At 42.6% G+C, this 20,902-nt stretch overlaps 1 protein-coding gene across 1 annotated transcript in view; it reads left to right on the top strand.

The window, feature by feature from the left end:
• Positions 1 to 20,902, top strand: part of KLHL7 (kelch like family member 7) — a 43,360-nt gene that overhangs the window by 14,327 nt on the left and 8,131 nt on the right. The window contains exons 3-7 of the mRNA XM_084620479.1: positions 228 to 321; positions 1,637 to 1,761; positions 2,492 to 2,667; positions 5,846 to 6,020; positions 8,783 to 8,925. Of these exons, the coding sequence (XP_084476605.1) occupies positions 228 to 321; positions 1,637 to 1,761; positions 2,492 to 2,667; positions 5,846 to 6,020; positions 8,783 to 8,925 (713 nt within the window). The remainder of the gene's footprint in view (positions 1 to 227; positions 322 to 1,636; positions 1,762 to 2,491; positions 2,668 to 5,845; positions 6,021 to 8,782; positions 8,926 to 20,902) is intronic.

Below are 20,902 nucleotides of genomic sequence, written 5' to 3'. Positions count from 1 at the left end.
TAGCAATAAACTTTTATATGATGGTAAAGTATAAATTAATTTTTTTTTCTATTTAAAAAGTTCCTATGTGTGAATATTTAGGTTCTGGGAATGCTGGTTTTGTTTTTGTTTTAAGGTTTTTCCCCTTGGTATAGTTGCTTTACTGCTGCTTTTTGTGACTGGTGGAAAAATAACTGCTCAGAGAGTGATAGACTGATGTAGTTCTATTGTTACTTTTTTCATTGCAGCAAATATGCTTGAATCAAAGTCCTTTGAGGTGGAGCTAAAAGATGCAGAGCCTGACATTATTGAACAGCTTGTGGAGTTTGCTTATACTGCGAGGTAGCTTGTTATTTAAAAGTTCGTCATTTTTTCCAGAAAGTTGACAGCTTTGTGTGCCATTTATAAAAGATAAAATCTCCAAGAAAAAACAGTGTGTAGTTCAGCAACTTGTTACTATTCATAGCTCCTTATTTCAGTCTTCCTTAAAATTTGTTAACATTGGTAAACTTTTTTTCTCTGTACCATTGTCATTCAAATATTATTCCCACTAAAATGTTAGCGTGCCTTGATCCTGAAAACACTTAGGCCCATTTAGGATACAAGGTTTATGTGTGTCTATGTGTACACTAGGGCTCGTGTAACCATGCTTGCGCGAGCTCTCATCTGAGCTGTGCAGAGTGCAAGCTGAGTCGAACTAGAAAATTACGTGTACGCGAGCAGGGAATCCACACCGTGAGTTCCATGTGTAGACATAGCTTCAGTGTGTGTAGTTAAACTCTAACGTGTTTGTGTGATCAGGGCCATAGTGAGGTAACTTAATAAAACAGGGTTTCTATTGTTCCAGGTTAGGAACCTTTTTTTTTAATTGAATATATAATTGGCAAGTTTTTGTTTTTGTTTCTAAATGAACATTCTCAAATGCCTAAATGTGCTGTTTGCATTACTACATGGAGTCTCTAAACATCAGTCTGAGAGCACCTAAAACTGATTGATATTTACCTCTGTGAAAGAGATACCAAAGGCTCGGATCCTGCAAGCTGCTCTCTGTGGGTAGGGCCCAGCTTATGCCCCGTTAACATCAGTGGAGCTCTGCTTGGGCACTGATCACCGGAGTCTGCTTATGCAGAATAGCTTGCAGGACTGGGGCAAATGTTTCTAGGAAGATTAGATGGGTAGCTCTGTAAACTTCATAACAATATTTCTTTTCTCTTCTGCTTTTAAATAGTACTTCAGTCATCTGGATTGTGTATATGGAGCTTATTTGGGCTAAAAGGGCTGTGGGGTGACACTTGATGAAGAGATGGTCCATTCCTTCAATCTGCTACCACTTGTATAAGGGCTAATTGTACAAATGAGGGTTGCAAGATCAGGCTCTTACAAATGTCCAGAGGTTAAGAATCATCCTTTAGAATTCAGGATCAGTGGTTCCAGCTTGTCTTTATTTGCTTATTGTTATGTAAGTTATTGTATTAAGGGAGGGCAGGAAAGGACCTAAAAGAAGAATACATCTCACACTTAAATGTAAGGTAAAGCTGTCTGGGAAAGAGTTGGGAAATAATTTTACAAATGTTTTTGCATAACTTTGTTTAAATGTTTTAAACACCAGTAGCTTGGTAGTTTGTGGTGCTCATTTTACACTAAATGTGTTTTGCAGAATTTCCGTTAATAGCAATAACGTCCAGTCTTTACTAGATGCAGCAAACCAATATCAAATAGAACCTGTGAAAAAAATGTGTGTGGATTTTTTGAAAGAGCAAGTGGATGCTTCAAACTGTCTTGGTAAGAGATTACTTTAACACAGATGCGGCATTTTTCAAAGAATACTTTTAAAATGATAATGAGCGGGATGTTTTTCTTTTTAAAAGACAACAGAATTTGCACAAATCAGGTATATCTCCTTCAATATGCCATAAACTTTTGAGACTTCACTTGGAAACTTATGAACTGCAAAATATTACTAAAACACTTATCCCACCTAGATAAACTCAAGTTTCAGAGTAGCTTCTACAAACAATATTTCTTATAAGAGGTTCAGTGGATTTAAGTATAGGATCCTGTTTAACAGAAATGAAGATTATAGTGTCATGTTCGTGACTCTTCTTGAGGAACAGATGTCATTCTCATTATAAACTGAGGTCCCAATTCTACAACCAGCCCTGCCTGTGAAGAGACCCGTTAACCTCATCCAATTATGGGCTTGTACAGGATTGGGAACCAAAAGTGGAATAGCATTCCATTGTGGTAGAAGTATTTCTTTCCCTTCTTTCCACTGAGATAAATCCATAAGTTTGTGTTTGCCTCCAGTTTCAGAAGAAGAGAAGCATTTAGTTCTTTCAGCTTGAATTGCAGATGAGTTGTGGGTGCTATGGGTAAAACTGTGTGCTATGTAAGTAATAAAAATACCATAATTTCAGGGATACTTATTCCATTGGCATATATGAAAACTTCTTGAAATACAAACTTTGGGAAATGTCTAACACCTTTTTATATTTTCCACCTCCCTGTATAGGTATAAGTGTATTAGCAGAATGCCTAGACTGTCCAGAACTGAAGGCCACTGCAGATGACTTTATCCATCAACATTTCACTGAGGTTTACAAGACAGATGAGTTTCTACAGCTGGATGTTAAACGTGTGACACATCTCCTGAACCAGGACACACTGACTGTAAGGGCAGAAGATCAGGTAAGACTCCAGTTTTCTTAATAAAATATGTCTTCTACCAGCTAAATACATCAATTGAAATGATTAAACACTGATTTACACTGTATTACATTTACTATTTCCATAGTGCTTCACAGATCGTGGAATAACTTATGAATCCTGACCCAGAAATCTTTCAGTCTAATTCAGACAAAAACAAATACAGGGCAGCATTTCAGGTGTGGGAAGCTGTGTAGTTGTGAGGATGGCTTCAAGGAAATAAGGAGGGGATTATGGAAAGAGTTCTGTCTATCCAGGTCCATATATGACAGGGGTTCTCAAACTGGGGATTGGGACCCCTCAGGGGGTCACAAGGTTATTACATGGGGGGTCGCGACCTGTCAGCCTCCACCCCAAGACCCGCTTTGCATCCAGCATTTATAATGGTGTTAAATGTATAAAAAAGCGTTTTTAATTTATAAGGGGGGGGGGGGGTCACACTCAGAGGCTAGCTATGTGAAAGGAGTCACCAGTACAAAAGTTTGGGAACAACTGATATATGGCCTCCATTGCTGTAGTTAAGGTTAAGATTTTTGTCTCAGGTATTTTTAATAAAAGTCACAGACAGGTCACAGGCAATAACAAAAATTCACTGAAGTCCACAATCTATCTGTGACTTCTACTAAAAATACCTGGGGGAGGGGGAAGACTAACACTGGGAGCCCCTCCGGGGACTGACCGACTGGCCTGTGCGGTGGGCTGAAGCTGTTGAAGTCATGGAATCCGTGACCTCTGCGACAGAATTCTATCCTTAGCCATAGTACATGAGCTGAGTTGGAAGAGGAATCTATGTAACTGGAATGGACAGAGCACTCAAGAAACCTGGAAATGGAGAAAGAAATGAGATTGACTAGATAGAAGATCCAAGACAATGCTTGTAGGCAGCTAAAAGGAGCCAGAAGACCATTCAGTAAAAAGAATTACTGCCGTTGTTGATGGCCCTAAAAGTTGTTGTCTTCACTCCATCCCATTTGGAATGTAGGACTCTGCAGATACTGCTTCTGCATGTTGTTTTCTAGCCAGTCTTTGCAGCTACATAAAACTATGTGAATTTGCTTGGGCAAGATTAAACAACGAAGCTTCAGTTTCTATCAAAGTCTGTGTGTGGTCTTTTGTTTTGTTTTTTAAATGTTGAGTGGTAAGAACATGAGAACTGACTGCTACAAATTGTGGAAATGAGTGAAACTTGAGAGTTCTAGCTGTGGGCATGGAAACACTGAGACCACAGAGTAACACCCTAGAAACTAGAAATGCAAGTTCCAAAAGCGTTGGAGTATTTTAGAGGAGGTTGGGTTTGGTTGTGGTTTTGGTTTTTTTTTGTTTGCAGGCTTAGCTAACTAATAGAATAGAGTTAAAGCCCTAAGCTGAGAGGGTGAGCTCCAGCTCAGCTAGGTTGTAAAAGATTTTGTGTAGGAAGAACTTAGCCTGCATAAAAAGCCTCTAGGAAAGTGGGTATGAAAAGATTTAAGTTGCATAAATTGTTCTGTATTATCAAAGGGAATTTACTCTCAAACTGTCTGCCAGCCAACCACTCCTGCATGAAGGGTGTTTGTTGGGGTATCCGGATGATCTTTGTACACACAGTAGCTTGTGTACCACTCCAGAGTGCATTTAGCTTTAGCTAAGGAAAGTTGGTTTAGTTATAAACTACCTTTCATATTTTTCCTGTATATGTTTCCATCAATAAGTGTATATCATGTTTTCTGTTCCAATTATACATCTGTTGGGTTTACTTAGTCTGAAGGGTTAGTAATAAACCTATCTTTTTTTCATTCACCCTTATTTTCTGATTTATAGTTCATAAGTAAAGATTATAACTGAAATGTTTTAGTCTGGTCACGGGGACAGTCCTTTGACCTTAGTAATTCAGAATGTGGCAAAGGGGTTTGGTGGCAGAATACTCATCCAATTTGAACTCTAATTACTTGTTATGGTCAGTTTTCAGCTCAAGTGTGTTGTGACAGCATGACCAGTCATAACTATTATTTAAAGCAGAGACTGTCCAGTGTAAACACACTAGATAAAGCAAAGAAACACTTTGCATTCCTGTATGTAAATGCAGCAACTGTTTGTTCAGTTATTTTAGCATGCAAACCCTGGATGCTTTTTTCTTTAAACTTCACCCAAGGTGACAACAGAAAAAATGCCCACGTGTTGCATATTGGCATACTTGGGTTCTTTACCAAGTTAACTTACTGAAATGTTAAATTTGCAGTAATCTGCTGTTAATTGTTTTAAATAACTTTTATTTGAGGGGGCCCTCCTAACAAAGGTGCTATTGTAATGTGGAATAAAAATAATATAAATATGTTCCAAGACACAAAATTCCAGTATAATTGAAATCTCCCTCACATTGTAGACTAGAAACATTATTAAAAAAAAAAAGTTACAAGGTATGTCAAGTAAGGGCAGGGTTATAAATCTTGTGTTGTATTATAACATCTGCCTTTTGCTTTGGTCCTGGTCATACAAATCCTTATGCTCATGAGTAGACTTGATATTAGTAGGGCTATTCAGGTGAATAAGAATTTTCAGGATTGAGCCTTTTATTTGAAAATAGAATTGGTTTTTATAGACCGCTCAAAATCTGAAGCCTTTGTAGGCTGTATTTATCCCAAAGTAATACATTTATTTTGTTTAGCATTAAAGTATGTTGGGTTTTTCACATTTTTGTGAAATTCACACATTGTGGAATCATAAATTAGATGAACTTTCAATGTAGGGTTGCCAGGTGCCTGGTTTTCAATCAGAAAGTTCGGTCGAAAAGGGGACCTGGCAATGTCCAGTTAGATCTACTGACCAGTCATCCAAAGTCTGGTTACTTCTGGCGGGGAGGCGCTGGGTCATCACCTGCACCAGCCCCTACTCAGCTGGGGCTGCCACCTTCCTGCGTTGGGCTGCTCCAACTCCTCGGCTCTGTAGGCGAGTCCATTCTGACCTGGGTGGCAGGGAAGGGGAAAAGCAACGAGCGACGTGGGGGAGAGGGAAAGAGGAGTGGATGGGAACAGAGCCTGGGGAAGAGGCAGGACGGTGAGGTTTCGGCATTCCTGCCAGAGTGTCCGGTTTTTAAATATTACCAACTTGGCAACTCTATTTCAGCTACACAAGAAACTGTTTTGAAGCTTTAGTTACTTTTCTGGGTTTTGTTTTTGTGTTTTAGGTTTATGATGCAGCAGTCAGGTGGCTGAAGTACGATGAACCTAACCGCCAGCCATACATGGTCGACATCCTTGCTAAAGTCAGATTTCCTCTTATATCGAAGAACTTCTTAAGTAAAACGGTACAAGCTGAGCCACTTATTCAGGATAACCCTGAATGCCTTAAAATGGTGATCAGTAAGTTGCCTCCGAGTTGCACATTTTAATATTCCATACAATCAGTTCAGATACATAACTCTTTTTTGCTCTCTGACTGTTGCTTAATCTAATGTGAAAATATTTTTCACTATATTTTAGTTTAAATTGGCAATAACTGTATGCCTTCTAGGGTGTCTCGTTTAGCTGAAGTTGATTAATTGCTTGTCAAATAAATAGCACCTATTAGAGTATAACAGATATAATGAGAAAAGAAATGAAAGTCAGCAGTAAATGATCCCAACTTAGTGATAAGTAATGAAATGTGGCTTCCTTGTCAAGATTATTAGGGATAATTGGGAGGGTTAGTGCACTTTTGAGACTAGCTAATAACTTTAATATTTCTCAGGTTTAGATTGGAATTAATAAGAAAAGTTTATGTCAAAATGTCTGAGCCTATGAAGCTTCCCTAGGTGACTTAAGAAAATTAAACCTATGCTCCACTATCTCTGGTACTAATGCAGGCTGACAATTGGGACTAAAGATACAGCATTCTAAAAGTGCTGAATGAAATATCTCTTTGACATAGTGTGTGTTTATTTAAATGAATACATTTAAAAAACAAAACAGGGAGGGGCAAATCCTCCTACCCCCACTTCCTGACATGGATTCCTAATGCAATCCCTAAAACTTCATCAAATGCCAGTGATGAATCCAGATATTCATAAACATTATTCAGGTTTTTGGAAAGAAGATCCAAATTTAATTTTAGCCTTTCAATTACTGCTGGAATAAACTACATAGCACTGCTTTAAAAGCAACACACAGCCATTCTTCTCCTGCTAACCTAACTCTTACAAACTTAAGTCTTCATCCTTCAGGGTGTTGAGTGATCTTGACTCTCAATAAAGCCAAATGGAGGTTAGAGCTTTTGGTATAAAGCAGGTGCAGGGTTGAGGAGACAAGTTATACCACTGCTGATATTAGTAAAATTTTTGGACATACCAGAATATTTCCTAAACAGACAGTAAAGTAAGTGCTTGCATTATCTTTGAAAAGGTCTTATACTGTTGCCACAGGTAAACTAAGGTTTTGGTTTGGTTTGGTTTTGTTGATGAGAAGGGGAATGCAGACAGCTAGCTCTCCTCTGTGGTGTTAGCTGGAGACTAAAAACAAGTCAATGTCTTTCTAGCATGCTTGTATCCCCTATTTAAATTTTGCTGGTCAGGTTTCTCTTTTCTTATACTTCTACTTTTGGACTTCCCAGGTCTGCCTTTTCTATGCATGTTTCCTTCTGCCAGTTCCCCTGTGGTAACTTTCAGTTATGCCTTTAACTAAATGGATAGATTTTTAAACTGGAATAGAGCATGCAGGCACCTTTTATCCTTGTTTTATTTTGACATTGCTGGACCTGTCTGACATGGATCCTAAAACTGGGCATCTGTCCTATCCCTATGTTCCACTACAGCGTTTCCCAACTGGGGGTCTGCAAGCCCTTTCAAGGGGGCTGCAGGGCCCCGTGGCTGAAACCCGGACCCCGAGTCCTAGCACCCCCCATGGGGCTCAAGCCGGGAAGTAAGGGGCTGAAGCCCCAATCCCCGCCAGGGCCCCCCCCCCCCCCCAGAGCTGAAGCTGGGACTCCTGGGAGGCGCAGGGCTGAAGCCCCGATCCCCGGTGCCCCCCGCGGGGTTGGGGACCCGATGTATTGGCACAAACAGCTCCCTGGCAGAATTTCCTATCTAGGTTGTACTGAGCATGCTCACCCGAACGGAGCAGGCTCAGTAGATAACTGCTATTGGTGGGGAAAATGTGTTGGCTGCTGTTTTTGCCATTACACCAGGCAGTGCGGGGCAGCTGCTGCTCTGGCTGGTGCCATGGAGCAGGCAGCCGCAGTGTTCCTTCCTCAGGCAAGTGCAGCGTTCCTTCCTCTCCTGCTGGTGCCCCGAGTTAAAGCTGCTCCTCAGCTCCTGAGTCCCAGCCCCCTCTCCTCCCACAGAGGCAGCTGGTAAGAGCCGCCCGGGTGGGGAGAATCGACTCCATGGCCGGCAGACGCCTCCAGGAACAGGACCCGCCCCAGCACACAGCCCCTAGTACTCCTCCTCTTCCTGCACCCTGAGCTATGCCCCCCCCCTGTACCCTGAGCTACCCCCTGCCTGCACACAGCCCCAGCTACCCCTCTCCTTGCACGCACAGCCACCCCCTGTGTGTACAGCCCCAGCTACCCCCTTTCTGCACCTTGAGCTACCCCATCTGCACACAGCCCCTAGCTACTCTCTCCCTGAACCCTGAGCTACCCCCCTGCCTGCACGCAGTCCCTAGCTACCCCCTTCCTGTGCCCTAAGCTGTTTTCAAACTTTTTGAGATAAGCTCCCACCTTTGAGTTATAATTTTTTGTTCACCCCACCCTGCCACCGCCACCAACCCAGACTGGTGGGTGGCCTGCTGAGGTGAGTCGGAGTGGAGGATGGCACTCCCTTTCTGGACCACTGGCCCCTGTCCCTTCCCCCCCAGAAAAAGAAGTGCCCTGAGCCCCCTCCCCCTCCTTCCCTTCTACACCCCCCCTCCGCTGGGCCCTGGAGTGTTTATAGCATGTTGAGGGGGGCCTTAGAGAGGAAAAGGTTGAGAACCCTGGTTATACTATATATTCTCTCTTAAATGGAAAAAATTGGTGAATATTTTCATGAATGAAAAGTAGGCTTAAGAAAAATGCTGGATATTTGGAAAACATAGCTTAAAATTCGTTTCTCTTCAATTATCATATGCATACATACCTTTGTGCACAAACTGCATGGATTTCCTTGTAGGTGGAATGCGATATCATCTGCTGTCTCCAGAGGACAGAGAAGAGCTAGTGGAGGGCACCCGGCCACGAAGAAAAAAACACGATTACCGCATTGCCTTATTTGGAGGATCACAGCCACAGTCCTGCAGATACTTTAATCCAAAGGTAAACTGTTACGTCAAAATACATGCAGTGTGTCTGTTGTAATTTGCGTTGGTGGTGGTATTAACAGAGCACTGATGACATACTTGGTGCTGTACAGATAGATACAGAGAAAGATGTGTGATGGGTTGGACCCCCCCTTCCTGGGGTGCCACCTGATGTGCTGGGGTCCCACTGAACCTGCCTGTCTCACCAGACTGGGTCCACCCCACTCTTGCTGCTGTGTCAGGCTCTCAAGCCCCCATCCAGCACACACACGGGTAGGGACACATCCAGCTGAAGAATAACACAGAGTTTGCAATCAGCTCTGTGTGGGAGGGCTCAGCTCAGAGAATTGCCCATCAGTCTGGTGCACATACCTTCTGGAGTGTAAACCCAAAATTCTTCTGTATGGTGTTGTATAGAACTATACACAGCACAAGCTCATGAAATTCACCCCGTCGCTCAACGTGGAGGAAGATACGCACAGCTTCCCCCCCCCATTATGAATTGCACAAAACGGTTTTGGAATAAACAAAAAACAAGTTTATTAACTACAGAAGGTAAATTTTAAGTGATTATAAGGGATAGCAAACAGAACAAAGCAGATTACTGAGGAAATAAAACCAAAAGCGCAAACTAAACTTAATACACTAAGGAATACTGGCTACAAATAGAAAAGGAGTACTTGTGGTTAGTACCAATTGGTTAGTCTCTAAGGTGCCACAAGTCCTCCTTTTCTTTTTGCGAATACAGACTAACACGGCTGCTACTCTGAAACCTGTCATTATGCATGGCTACAAATAATAATTTCTCACCCTAAACGTTGTTTCAAGCAGGTTGCAGAGTTTCTTGAAGGTAAACTGCACTCCTTGCAGCTTAAATCTCCAGGGATTCCTTTTACAGGCTGATCTGTCTTGCCTGGGCTCACCCTCTCTTTCCCCCAGCTTTTAGTTCCTTTGTTTCTTCAGGTGTTTTCAGCAGTCTTCCTTCTTGGCCGGGGCGGGAGTCGAGAAGAGCCTAGATTAACTCACTCCCCAGCCTTAAATAGGATTTACATATGGCGGGAATCTTTTGTTTCCTAGCCCATCCTCTTTCCAGTGGAAAAATATCCGCTCAAGATGAGACCCTGTACCAGACAACATGACCACATGACTTTGTAGAGTCAAAGCAGCATCCCAGGAAGCTTCTCAGGAAGGTGGGAGATTAGTATCTTCAAAGCCCTATTGTCCTTCTTAATGGAACCATCCAGGCTGATTGCCTACTGTCTGGTGGGCATTTCCCCAAGTACACACACAGTTGTAACTGCTACATAGTCAATATTCCTAACTTCAGATACAGAAATGATACATGCATACAAGTTGGATAATCACATCAGTAAATCATAACCTTTCCAATGATATCTCACATGATCCATCTTGCATGAAACATATCTTAGTTATGACATATTCATATTATAACAATATTTTTATGAAGAATATGGGGTGCAGCATCACAATATGGTCCTGGGCCCAACAGCTTAATGTTTAAAGAGCAAGGTTAACTTTTTGATATTCTTAAAACTACCTATTTACATACAGTACTTAATTTTTATTAATGGTACCAAACTTATTTCTCTGCAGTAATTGATATAAAACTGATTTAGTATAACTTTATTCAAGAGCTTTAACAGCAATGCTATCCTTGTTGTTGGAAACAGATAAATACCGGGAAACACGAGCATAAAGCAATTAAGTAGGAATGCGTTGTGTGAGGAGAGATCTAAAGGGACATCATCAATTTTAAAAATTGTACTTTTCTCTGCTTTTTTTTAAATTGACTAGAATTGAAGTTGGTGTCTCTTAGCCAATTTTGTATTCATATTAATTGTACCTTGTCACATTTACTGATCAACCTTTGATATAAAAAATTAAAAACTGATAGAACTGCATACTCTTCAAGAGCCAGAAAGACCTTTTTAGTGTAAATTAAGAGGTTTGAATGTATGATAGCACAACAGATTCCAGAACACTTTTACAAAATGCAAGGTGGGGTTTTTTTGTTCCCCCCTCCCCCCATCATTCTGATATTAGGTGCTTGAGCTCTGCATAAAGATGGCAGGTAATTACTACTGAGTCACAGTGGTGGGTGCATCTTGTTAGTTCTAGCCAGCATCTAAGTGGAGTGGGAGCCTTTCTAAAACCAAGAGAACTAACTGTTGGGCAGAAGAGGATCTTTAATTAAAAATCTTAGAAACCAGCCAAGCTTGGAGATTCAGAGAGTCAAAGACTGAGGCCAGAATGGACCATTAGATCATCTATTCTGACTTCCTGTATACTCTAGGCACTTAAATTTCACCCAGTTATGCCTGCACTGAGCCCAACAACTTGTGCTTGGCTAAAGCACATCTTTCAGAAAGGCAACCAGTTGTGATTTGAAGACCTCAAGAGATGGGAGAATCCACTGCTTCCCTTGGTATTTTGTTCCCAGAATTAATCACCCTCACTGTTAAAATGTGTCTTATTTCCAATCTGAACTTGTCTGGCTTCAGTTTCTAGGCTCTGGTTCTTGTTATGCCTTTCTCCAGTAAATTAAAGAGCCCTTTAATACCCAGTATTTTCTCCCTGTCAAGGTACTTATACCCTCTAATCAAGATACCTCCCAGTCTTCTTTTTGATTAGCTACACAGATCGAGCTCTTTAAGTCTCTCACCGTAAGACATTTTCTCCTTAAATAATTTTTGTGGCCCTCTTCTTCACCCTCTCCAGTTTTTCAACAGCCTTTTTAAAATGGAGACACCAGAACTGTACACAGTACAGTCTCACTAATGCTGTGTATAGAATTAAAATCGCCTTCCTACTCCCCAGCATGCATCTTCAAGGATCGCATTAGCCTTGCTTGCCACAGCATGGCTCTGGGAGCTCATGCTAAGTTGTTCACTTCAGAGTCCCTGACTTTCAGGATACAGTCCCCAATTCTCTAGGTATAGCCTGCTTTCCTTGTTCGTACATATATCACTTTGCATTTGGCTGTACAAGTGAGTCTCATCATACGTGCATTTAACTTACGTGAATTCAACTGTGTGCGCTCGGCAAAAAAACAAAATAAAAAACAAGATACCTGTAAATAGTGCAGGTGATTCCGCCCACCATTCCACTCAATGAGCGTATGCCCCGGAGTGAGTGTGAGATGGGAGACGTGAATCTACTGTTCCCTGAGTCGGTCTCAGTTCCCACGTGCCTCTCATAGCGTGAGCATCTCGCCACGCTGAGTGTGATTCTAGTGTTTAAAAATATGTATTTTTTGTACAACATGGCCCCTAAATGCAAGCCAACTACTTCATCTGGTGCTCAACAGAAGAAACAACGATTTGTTCCAACGCTGGAGGAAAAACTGGCTGTGATGGACTTATTGAGTGATAGTATGTCAGTCTCCAGTGTGGCGTGTAAATATGGCTGCAACAAATCTAGCATCCGTGCCATCAAGATTAGTGAGAGAGAAATTTGTCAAGCCGTGGCATCAAGTGCTCCAATAACTGCTAAGGTGATGAGCCAGGTGTGTGATAAGACTTTAGTGAAGACTGAAAAGGCATTAAACTTATGGCTGGAAGACATGATCCGTAAACGTGTGCCTATCGATGGCAACATGTTGCGAGAAAAGGCTCTTAGCCTCTACGCGCTGTTCAGACCTCCCGCCGAAGAGGGACAGCCTTCTGATGAAAAGGAATTTAAAGCCAGCCAAGGTTGGCTTAACAGTTTTAGGAACCGCTTCAACCTCAAAAATGTGCAGACTACTGGTGAAGCTGTATCTGCCAATGAAGAGGCAGCCAAAGCCTACCCTGAACAATTAAAGAAAATCATAGAAGAAAAGGGCTATCTTCCGGAACAAGTTTTTAATGCTGACGAGACTGGGCTCTTCTGGTAAAAAATGCCCAACCGCACTTACATTTCAAAATCAGAAAGACAAGCCCCTGGCTTCAAATCAGCTAAAGACAGTGTGACTGAGTTATTTTGTGGCAATGCGGCTGGGCATTTAATAAAGTCGGGCTTGCTCTGCTGCAAATCCCCGTGACCTAAAAGGCAAGAACAAAAATCTCCTGCCTATGTTCTGGGAATCAAATAAAAAGGCTCGGGTGACGGCAGCATTATTTCTGGATTGGTTCCACAAGTGTTTCATTCTGGAGGTCAGGCAGTACCTCGAAGAGAAAGGACTTGACTTTAAAGTGTTGCTGGTCATAGACAATGCTCCTGGCCACCCTGCGGCACTCCGATTTGCACATAATGACGTTGAAGTCTTCTTTCTCCTCCCCAATACACCTCCATCCTCCAACCTCTCGACCAAGGCGTGATTCACTGTTTCAAGGCCACATACATGAGACTTACGTTCTCATGGATACGTAGCACTATGGATGCTGATCCTAATCTTAATGTGATGGAGTGTTTGGGAGTCCTTCAACATTGCCGATTACATCACTTATATTAAACAGGCAATGGATGCAATCAAGCCTGAAACAGTCAATGCATGTTGGCGAAACCTATGGAAAGAATGTGTGAATGATTTTAAGGGTTTACCAACCATTGACAAAGAAGTGAAACGCATTGTTCATGTGGCCAGGCAAGTGGGTGGTGATGGCTTCATCGACATCCTTGAGGAAGAAATTGAAGAATTAATTGAGACCCATAGAGAAACATTGGCTGATGAAGAGTTAGAGGAACTGATAAAATAGTCTAGTCTACAGAAGACGAAGATGACGATGAACAGGAAGAACCAGCAAACTGGAATCTTCATAAATTTGCTGAAGTGTTCCAAGCAGTGAAACACTTGAATGATTTAATTTCTGAATACGATCCCTCTGTGGAACGAAGCCTCAAAATCACATGTAGTATTACATTACGATTTGAGACCGTATCAAGAAATGTTTGAACAGCTCAAGAGACAACAGCGACAGTTGCCGATCACCATGGTTTTTCAAGGAAAAACAACCAGCAGCAGATGAGCCTACGAAATCAACTTCTCGAGCTGAACCAGAGCCAACCTCTTCGTCTACGACTCGCTTTCCGTCACCCATGCTCTCCGTCACCTCCGTCTCCTGGATCGACGTCAAACCCTGATGACCCCCTGTAATTAAAAATACAGTACTGTAAAATTATATTTTGCATATGTACTCTTTATTATATACTGTATACATTATACATGTATACATTACTGTACGGGGTTGTATATGCAAAACCATGTGCAGTATACTGTACTTTATAGGCGATTTAAGGGATTTTCAAGGGTAATTTTGACTATACGCAATTTTTGCCTTACATGCTGACTTTAGAACCTAACCTCCACGTAAGATGCGACTCTACTGTATTAAGGTATATTTTGTTTGAATGGACCAAGCCTACCAAGCAATCCAGGTTGCTCTGTGTGACTGCTCTGTGCTCATCATTTACCATTCCACAATTCTAAGTATCATTAGAAAATGTTATCAGCGATGATTTTATATTTATTTCCAGATCATTGATGAAAATAATAGCATGAGGCCTAGTACTGATCCCTTTGGAATCCCACTAGAAACGTCCCCATTCAGTGATGATTCTCCCTTGACTAATTTTTGAGAACTGTCAATTAGCCAGTTCTTAATCCATTTAATGTGTGTTTTATTGATTTTTATTTATTTATTTTGGTATAATGCTAATTTTTTTTATTTCAGTTACTAATAAATCCCAAACTGCAGGAAGGGAGTAAATTTGGATGGTATGCAGTGTATATATACTCTGGTAATCTCAGCTGCTTACAGAAAGATTATCTATGCTCTCCACTGTCACCTCAACACACACAAGAATCCTAACACACACTGATATCATCTATTTTAAAAATTTATTGGGGTGATGTGTTTTTATAAAAATACCACATAGCAATATACCATATCAGACTTATTGCTGTAAAATTGGCATATCAAATATATGTTACAGTTTCAAATGGCTGTATGCTGTGTGTGTTTTTTGTAGACTGTGAAGGGCCATTTGAGGCCACAGAATCTATGATTCAGAATGTAGGAGTCCCTGGGTAAAATCTTGGGTTCCATTTGAAGAGAATGGCAAAATTCTCATTGACTTCACTGGGATTAGGCTTTCATTCCATGTCTCTTCCTTTTTGTGCACAGATGTCTCCCTTGAAATCCAGGAAAATTTAACCAGACTTGCTCTTTCCTATACCTGCATCTGTCACTTGGCTCTAAGAGCACTTAAATTCTCTGTCTCCAATGATGTACTGCTATTAGGAACTGTGGACTCCTAAATAATTACACTTTACCCCTTCGATCACTTGATTCACATACTAAAAAAAATATATATATGAACGCTGTCTTTGTAGGAAACAAGAGTGGAGATTTATATGGTAGGATATCATTTCCATTAAAATGATGAATTCCCAGCAAGGAGTTGTTCGGAAAGGTGCAATGCACATTTGAGACTATACCTATTTTCTTTGATCAGTCTATTCATCCTCTTCAAACAGTTACTTTTTTCTGACATTTTAACAAGGCTGTGATGTATGCAGTGTGCTTTGACTCTGTGTTGGATCAAATTGTTTCTCTTAATCTCAGATCACCTAGGTAAAGTATGAAATTATTTTAAGGCAGAATGGAAACTGGCTCTGAGTGCTACAGGTTCAGTCATTAATTGGTAGTTCTGTTACCTTGGCTTATCCAGTCTCTTTGCCAACATTAATAATAAAAAGGCTAAATTCCATAATAAGTACTTCCTGTTAATTGAGGTAAAAGGGGGGAAGACCCATTAATAACTATATAAACTAGTACAGAATCCCTAGATATTTTTTTTGAAGGTTTAATCTTGTAAAAGCCCCTGATATATGTTCTGTGTGTGCTGCAAGGCAATAACTTGCAACTTGAAGAAAGGTTGTGTTTGCTGTCAGGTGATCTTCAACCGAAACCTAAATGAGATATTACAAGTAAAATGGTTTGAGTCAGACCACATGGAGCCTTTTGAATTTTCCAATGTTCTGCAACAATTACTCTGACCCATCACAAGGTCAGAATTATTTGACTGTGGATGGAGCTTTGTGTAGCCCTGCTTGGTCAGAAGAACTCCTCCTGAGTTATATGGCCTTGAAGGTGTCACATTAAAGAGGAGTGACAAGTGGGTAATTGGAGATCTGAGAATTAAAGACTGGGTAAAAGCATTCTGTGAACACTGGCTGCTGCTCATACACTTGTGCTGCTAACTAGCCATATATTAGATGTTCCATTTGGTATATGTTGAGCAGTTCTGTATTTACTCAACACCAACAATACCGAAAGAGCTTTTAATAAGTCTCTCAAGCAGCACTGTAATTAATCTTTTATTAAATTAGTATTGCGGTATCGCCTAGAAGCCACCAAGCAAGGATCAAGGCCCCAGTATGCTTGACGTGGTATATGCACACGGACAAAGCGTTTGCAATCTAAGGCTCTAATCCCGCAAAGATTGGCGCACATGCTTAATTTTACGTATTGCCAGTGATCTCATGGAAATCAGTATGACTGCTCTCAATGCAAAAAGTTAAGCACATATGTAAATCTTTACAGGGCCTTAGTAAAGAATGAAACTCAGTTATATGCAGCCTGCTGCACACAGGTTTGATAGAGAGGTAGTCCTTCATATTTAACTTTAATGTAGAGAGTTTCTTCCTATTGAAGAAACACTGCTAAAGGTTGTTTCTATTCCACTAATTTGGAAGGGGAAGCTATTTGGTGGGAAGGAGCATTGTCTTCAAAGAGGGTGATTAAGCATCTTCCTCAACCTGTCATCAATATTTAAAAACAAACAAAACCCCACCATGACTTAGGAAGGAATTTCAGATGACAAATCACAAAGGAATTAAGTTCTGTGTAGGAACCAACACTGTTGTTAATGCCCTCATTCAGCAAAGCTGGTACTTAAGTGCTTTGCTGGACTGGGGCTTTAGAACGTTATCATTAAATAAACCCACAGGGATCCCAGTTAGTGTCTTCTACAGGTTATAGAAGGATCATTGAGTCCCATGTTGCTATCCTTTTATTTTGGGATTTAGCTGGTGTTTAACCTTGGAAAGTCCTGCCTTTCCATATGTCTCTGAGTCATCCCTTGCTGTGATTATATAATACTTCTCCAAACTAGATTGTTGAGTAGCCTTCTTGGAGTAATACTAAAAAAATGTAATAGAGTAACAACATGGTGGTTGCATGACATCTGCTATTGTAGGAGACAAAATATCATTTAAATCCCACAAAAGTGAAGAAACTTGAGTGTTAAAGGGACACAATCAACTTGCAAAAATTGCACTTCTCCGTAAAATGTTTTCTCTACTAGTGTTACAAATAAGTGTAAAAGGTGCAAAAGATTTCTTTCAGGTTCTTTATTTAGTACACAAAGTGCTATCAAATGCAGAATTTCTCCTGTACAAACTTCTAGTCAGTTTTCCTGTTTGTTTTTTCCTTTTTCATAAAATGGGGAAGAGGAAAACCATTTAAAATAAATAAAAAAAAAAAAAAAAAAGTGATTGCACACACTGGCACAAATTAGGAGGAGTGGTTGGAAGCTATTTCTACCTTTTGTCAACATGCTATTTAGTCAATTAAGTGTCCTTTTTAAAGTTAAATTCTGCTTTCCTAGATGTACCATGGCTAAGGGCTCCTGTGATGCATGCCCTTCCCTCACTAAGAGGGGGAAAGAGTGGTGCATCATTAGGATGACCGGACAGTCCCATATTTGATCCCTCCTGCAGGTGTCCCAACTCTTCCTTAAAAATGGGTAAATCGTCCTGTATTTTCTGTCTCGCCCCTCCCCATCAGTACTAGCTGGATCCCTGCTGCCAGCCCACCAGCGGGGTGAGGGGAAGGGGTCTAGTGGCCAACGGTGGGGGAGGGTGTGCAAGTTTGGCGGCGGGCTGAAGATGCAGCGCGCGGGGCCGGCCACTCCCCCTGCTGGTCTGTCAGCACAGCCCCCGCTGTGTGCCGGCTCTTGGCCAGCAGGATCCTACCCTCCGTCCTGTTTCCAGGAGGCACTGGCTATGAGCTGCGATGGTTGGTGAGTGTGAGCAGGCGCCAGGTGGCATCCGGTTACATGTCGCCTCTGCTGCCTACGCATCGGCCCTTTATGTGCTTCCCCTCTCGCTGTCCTCTCCCTGCTTTACCCATAAGCGCCGACTTTGTGGGTGCTCCAGGGCTGGAGCACCCACGGGGAAAAATTGGTGGGTGCTCTACACCCACCAGCAGCTCCCCGTCCCAGCTCACCTCCGCTCTGCCTCCTCCCCTGAGCGCTCCCGCTTTTTCCCCTAGCTCCCAGTGCTTTCCGCCGCGAAACATCTGTTTCGCTCGGCGAGTGGGGAGGAGGGGGAACGCAGCGCACTCAGGGGAGGAGGTGGGGCTGGGTTGAGGATTTGGGGAGGGGTCCAGAGGGGCAGAGTTGGGGCGGGGACTTTGGGGAAGGGGTTGGAAATGGGGCTGGGCAGGGGTGGGGGGTGCACGAGCACCCACAGGTGCCATGAGAAGTTGGCACCTATGGCTTTGCCCCATCATCCCCACCAAGCCCCACTGCTCCTCCATATCCCCTCCAGCGGGGCACGTCCCATTCGCAGTGCTGTGTGGAGAACCAGCCCCTGGTCGGAGCTCTCAGCTCGCCAACAGCCTGGCCTGCAGGCTCCTTCCTTCCCCCGCTGCCTGTGGCTGGGCCAGAGCCCTGGGAAAGCCCAGGCCCAAGACCCTAGGGCCCGGGGCGCTGGCCAGGAGCTGAGCCCTGCATGTGACAAAGTCCCACACAGCGCTGGCATGTTGAAGCCTCTCCTCATGCTGCATGGGGTCAAACCCACTAGATCTCCTCTGCGGTTGAGGGAGAGAAGCTTTTTGCAATGAAATCAGGTAGAAAACAGGATGATCTTACACAAAGCAGCAAGAGAACTTGAGGTTTGAGTATTCCTTACTTAGGCTAGTGTTTTTCCAATGCTGTAGCATACCTTCTCTGGAAGCTGTTGGGAGGGTCAGCCTAAACAGCATCCTCTCATGTGACTTTACTGATTGTGACCCAGGGTGCCTGGGGCAGCCCTCACTGGGAATGCCAAGGTCAGGGCAGCCTGCAAAAGGGAGAGCAGATGCTTCCAAGACTGGTGGGTAACACTGAAGTTAAACTCCCCAACCAGTCACAGACTCTGCTTCCGATCCCCCACACTGGTTATCAAGAAGCAAAAAAAGAAATCCCACAACCCCTTTATTGCATTCCAGTTCTCTGGCTCCCAGTCAGCACCTAGGTCCGGTACAGTGAGAAGTTACTTTAAAAAAACTCTGCTCACATATACAAAAATGTTCTTTTGACCCCAAAGGGTCAGCCACGTTACCAGGTCAGAACAGGTTTGGATCTTACCTAAAATACCATGCTGCCAGCCAATCCTTTAGTGTCTAAACCTAAAGGTTTATTATAAAGAAAAAAAACAAGAAGAGAGTTGTTAAATGGTAGAACAGTCACATACATACAAAGATTCAAAGTATTGGTGAGTTTGCTGGCTTGAAAGTCCCTCTGGAATACATCCACAGCTTGGATGGATCATTCAGTGCTTTGTTCAGAGCTTCAGTTTGTAGCCACGTTCCTCCAGAGGTAAGAAGCAGGATTGGAGACGATATAGCTGCCTTTTATAGTCTTTTGCCATGCGGCTTGTGCTTCCTTTGTTTCAAACACAAGCTGCCCAGTACGTGGCTTGGAAGCCTTTTCTGTCCATAGGCATGTCACTGTATGCCTTGCTGAGTCATAAGGTGTATCTGCCTTCTCTCAATGGGTCAGTTGTATAGCTGATGGTCTTTAATGGGCCATCAAGCAGGCTAGGCAGTACTGATGCCAAACTGTCTGGGAGTGTCACCCAGAAGCATAGTACAAGTTTTGTAATACAGACATACATATCCATAACCCATAATGCAAATGTGATTCAAATACATAAATGAGATTATCATATTTGGCAAATTATATCATTTTTGCAGATATCTTACATGACATATCTGGCACAACTCATTGCAATTTTACAAAATTAATGTTTGTAATATCCATAGTGTCCCCCAAATTCCATACAGCGTCATGCTGATAAACAGTAGTCCCACAGGTAACATAAAATAGAATGGCCTTCCACCACCCTTGGGAGGGCCCTTCTGCCCCACTCTTGTGGGGCCTTGACAGATTTTTCTCCCCAGAGGCCTACCTCCGATCCAAGCTGCTGACCCGCAAGGCTTCTCCCTGGAGCCTTTCTGAGCAGACTGGATCCTGATTCCTAATCTCCCTCCTGGCCATCTGCCTGGGTTTTGGCCCTTTCCAGGGCCTGCCAGAGGAGCCTCCTTTCCTGCCACCTTCTCCCTTCAGGGCCAGTCACAGCACAGAACTTTCCTCCTGCGGCTCTTCTCACCAGCTGAATACTCCCAGCCCTTTATTTCAGAGTTGTAGCCGTGTTAGTCTACATAGGCAAAAAAAAACAAGGAGTATTTGTGGCACCTTGGAGACTATCTGATGCCCTCCCAGGTGGGTCTGAAACTGAATTCAGCCACCTGATCCACTTGGGGGAGAACTGATCCATCACAGGCAAGGCTAAGCCTGACTCCCCATAAGGGGCGAGCCAGCCTGTCACATAGGCTCAAGAAATTAGTGCTAGCCCATTACTCATTATCACCAAAGTCTGCGTGCATCTTGTCAACCTTTGATGTGCGTGAAACTCCTAAGGCAGATTGCAAGATTTTTTGGGCTGCGGTCGTCAATATATTGATTTTACTTAGCTCTGTTATCTTTACATTGAGTCCAGATATTGGTAACATTTCTTTCTCCGTGTCTGACCAAAGTATCATTCATGCTACCTCCTTGAAATACATATACTTAAGGTTATCCTGAAGACCACCCAGCAACTTTAGCTAGTGCAGAACGCTGCCACCCTTCATCTGAATGGAGTAGGGTGATGCATGTGTAATCCCTATGCTCAAATCTTTTCACTGGCTCCCTGTGCACCACTGGGTGCAATTTAAGCTGTT

The sequence above is a fragment of the Lepidochelys olivacea genome (assembly GCF_965140295.1).
Source record: "Lepidochelys olivacea isolate rLepOli2 genome assembly, chromosome: 2".
Lineage (NCBI taxonomy): Eukaryota > Metazoa > Chordata > Testudines > Cheloniidae > Lepidochelys > Lepidochelys olivacea.
This window is presented reverse-complemented; position numbering and strand designations above follow the sequence as displayed.